General features: G+C 40.2%; 1 protein-coding gene across 1 annotated transcript in view; it reads right to left on the bottom strand.

The window, feature by feature from the left end:
• Positions 1 to 3,412, bottom strand: part of LOC107714817 (RAB6A-GEF complex partner protein 1-like) — a gene marked incomplete at its 5' end in the record, with an annotated part of 8,056 nt that extends 4,644 nt beyond the window's left edge. The window contains 3 exons of the mRNA XM_016520781.1: positions 203 to 949; positions 3,067 to 3,183; positions 3,263 to 3,412. Coding sequence (XP_016376267.1) covers positions 203 to 949; positions 3,067 to 3,183; positions 3,263 to 3,412 — 1,014 coding nt within the window. The remainder of the gene's footprint in view (positions 1 to 202; positions 950 to 3,066; positions 3,184 to 3,262) is intronic.
• Positions 3,413 to 3,799: the final 387 nt, after the last annotated feature.

Here is a 3,799-nt window from a genome sequence, read left to right as displayed (position 1 = left end):
GATTCCAGATTTTCAAATAGTTGTATCTCAGCCAAATATTGTCCTATCATAACAAACCATACATCAATGGAAAGATTATTTATTCAGCTTTCAGATGATGTATAAATCTCAATTTTGCAAAATTGACCCTTATGACTGGTTTTGTGCTCCAGGGTCACATATATGAAGCATATTGTTTCTAATCACGAGGTTTTGGCCTCACCTGCAGGATGATCAGGTAGGATGCAGCTGTGTCCAGATCCTGTGCCATCAGACACTCCTCGAACAGGTCTTTGGGGTTCCCCACGGCGGCAAACAGGTAGTTCCACAGCGCGTATTCGGTCTTGCGCGCGCAGTGCACGATGGTCTGCAGGAAGAGCGGGAACTCGGTCACGAACTTTGCGACGGTGGGCAGCAGCGGGTCGGGGATGGGCTCTCGGGACGTGGCCTCCTCCTCCAGCACCACATGCACCATCAGCTCCAGAACGTGAGGGAAGTATGGCAGCATCGCACAAGACTGCGCCAGCATCAGCGCCTGCTCGCCCAGGTTACGCACCAGCAGCTGTCTCAGGATGTGATGGAGGTAGATCTGGGACGTCCGCTCCACCGTGCAGAAGGGGAAGAGCGCCTCCAGCGAGGACGAGCCGGGCCCGTCGAACAGCACGGTCTCGTTGGAGGCGCCCAGGATGAGCGCGTCCTCCTCGTTGGAGGCACCCAGGATGAGCGCGTCCTCGAACAGCACGGTGAGCGGGTAGATGTTGATGTGGAAGGGCAGCATGATCCGGCGCGACAGGAACGAGTGCGGCTTGCGGTGGTCTCGCGGGAACAGAGGAAGCCACACCTTCATCCCCGCCTCGCCGCATGAGAGCCACAGAGCCTCCATCAGGTGGCGTTTCTTGCGGTTGCTGCGGCAGGTGGTCCAGACGTTCTCCACGCACTGAGCCAGAACCACCGGCGGACAGAACGGAAGCTGCCGGAAAGAGTGCAAATCATAGACTGACATTCATAGAGTGCAACAGTGATGCTACAGAGCTGCTATGCGGTTGCTAGGGGGCTTAAGTGGTTGCTATACATTACGACACTTAAAAACATTAAAGGGGTCATATGATGCGATTTCAATTTTTCCTTTCTCTTTGGAGTGTTACAAGCTCTTGGTGCATAAAGAAGCATCACAATGTGGTAAGGGGCGTAACATTTCCGTCAGATGCTTGAGGTATTCGGCCAATCACAACGCAGTGGATAGCTGGCCAATCACAGCACACCTCGCTTTTCAGACAGATGAGCTTTGTAAAAATCGACGCGTTTCAAAAAGGCGGGGCATAGAGGAGAAACAATAATGTACAGTATGTGGAAAATAATGTGTTTTTTGAACCTTAAACCGCATAAACACATTTCATTACACCAAATACACAAAATAATTTTTAGCAACATCATATGACCCCTTTAACAACAAAAAAAGTGTCAAATTTGTGAAACTGTGTAACGATCTGTTGAACATTACGTAATTTGAGTTACTACCTCTGTACCTTTTGTTTTACGTTTTTGTTTTTTTGTTTTTAATATATATCCTTTGATGTCTTCCTGTATTATTTCATTTATACATAATGTCATCCAATGTTGTATTTAATTGCTGTAGTTATTCTTGTTTATATCTGCAATAAAAAAATAATAATAATAAAAAAAGTGGTTGCACTGCAAAAAATTATTTTCTTACTTAGTAGTTTTGTCTTGTTTTCTAGTATAAATGTCTAAAAATTCTTCAGTCAAGATGCATTTATTTGACAAGTAAAATTATTTAAGATATTATGTCTTGTTTTCTGAAAAATATTTGTTAGGTTTTGCTTAAAACAAGCAAAAATTTCTGCCAATGGGGTAAGAAAAATAATCTTGTTTAGCCTTTGAATTAAGATTATTTTTCTTAGCAGATATGTTTGCTTGTTTTAAGCAAAAACTAACAAAATTTAGATTTTTTTTTCAGAAACCAAGACATAATATCTTAAATCATTTTAATTGTCAAATAAATGCATCTTGATTTGAAGAATTTTTAGATGTTTAAGAAACTAGAAAACAAGACAAAAATACTAAGTAATAATTTTTTGCAGTGTAGGGTGTTCTGGATAGTTGTGATGTAAAAGGTTATTGGTTAAAACTCCATAAGTCACAAACCAAACCAATCAGCTTTGAGGTGAATCACAACATTATAAACCTTGATTTGAAGGAAAAAGCTAGTTCACCCCAAAATTAAAATTCTGTCATCATTTACACTCCCTCAAGTCGTTCCAAACCTGTATGAGTTTCTTTCTTCTGTATGGAAAAAAAATTACTATGGAAGTCAATGGCTACCGGCAACTGTTTTTGGGTGAACTATCCCTCTTAAAGAAAGAAATATAGTCCCATGAAACATTGCGAATGACAATCTAATTAAAAAATGATGGATAAATATAAAACCAAATAAAATAATAAATAAAATAGTTTAAAAAGTAATGATAAATAAAAATAAAAATAAAAAATAAATATAAAACTATTGATTTGTTGATTATGCATTTCAAAACAATAGTTTGACATTTATGTATTTAAAAATATACATATAAAAATGTATATAAATGTTAATATTGAAATTATATAAATATAATTTGTATATATAAATATGGTTTAAAGTATATTTAAATTATATAGATCATATACATTTATCCCCTGCTTTAACTTAAATAAAAGATTTTAGAGTGCAGACCAATCTTTGTAAAAATTTGTATAAATTATAAACTATACAAAAAATAAATAATAAAGTAAATATTTAAAGAGAGTTTTAAAGAACAGGAAGTGGGGATTTCTCTGCAGAATCATGAGTAATGTAGTTTTTCACCAGGAATTCTGCTGTTAAATGTGATTATTTTAAAAGAAGTTGAAATAATGCGGGTTGTTGGATGATTAACAACCTTATAGCTCACAGTAGCTCTGTCTTTAATGGTTTGAGTGTTATTGCTAAAAATCAGTCCCTCTATGGAGAAAATGAATGGGATTTTTACTTCCGTAACCCAAGTGTTGCACTCTATGGGATCGGGGTAAGGGGCGGGGCATCAAACTCACCAGCTTCGTCTGATTGGCCGGCGTGTCTTTCTCTCGTACCTGTGGGCCGGATCGGTCTCTCTGCAGCATGATCAGCTGACCGGCCAAATTCAACAGGATACTCTCCGCTGAACAGGCCTGGCGCACACACACACACAGACGCCTCATGAGTATATATACGTGTGTGTGTGTGTACTCTGTGTGTGTATGCGTGTACCTGCTGCGGGGCTTTGAGCGTGATGCCGGTCTCTGTCCGGACTGACGTGAGGGTCACAGACACCACCAGACCGGGGTGAGGAATATACCGGGACATGGAGACCTCCTGCAGCAGCTCCACACTGACCGACGGGTTCGGACTGATGACAGAGAACAATCAAGAAATGTTAATAATAAATACAAGATACATCCATCCATCTTCCAAACCGCTCGTCCTATATGAGGAACATGAAGCCGTCTGAGTCATATACAGTGGTGGCCAAAATTGTTAGAACACTTGGCATATTTAAGAGGTTTCCGTTGTTTTTGTTGAATTGGCCATTACAATACCCATAAAACAAACTATTGCCGGAACTACCTGCGACAGAAGCAATCTGCTGAACACTGAAAATAATGGACTGGCCCCTCAAAGTCCAGACCTCAACCCCATCGAGCTAATTTGGGGCGAGTTGGAAAATAAACTGGGCAGATCTATTGTACATTCAAAAGAGGGTTGAGTTGCAGAAGGCATGGGATAACATTAGTGTTGAAGTTCTCA

Source organism: Sinocyclocheilus rhinocerous, unplaced genomic scaffold, assembly GCF_001515625.1.
Source record: "Sinocyclocheilus rhinocerous isolate Xijiao unplaced genomic scaffold, SAMN03320098_v1.1 scaffold3376, whole genome shotgun sequence".
In the NCBI taxonomy this organism is placed as follows: Eukaryota; Metazoa; Chordata; class Actinopteri; order Cypriniformes; family Cyprinidae; genus Sinocyclocheilus; species Sinocyclocheilus rhinocerous.
This window is presented reverse-complemented; position numbering and strand designations above follow the sequence as displayed.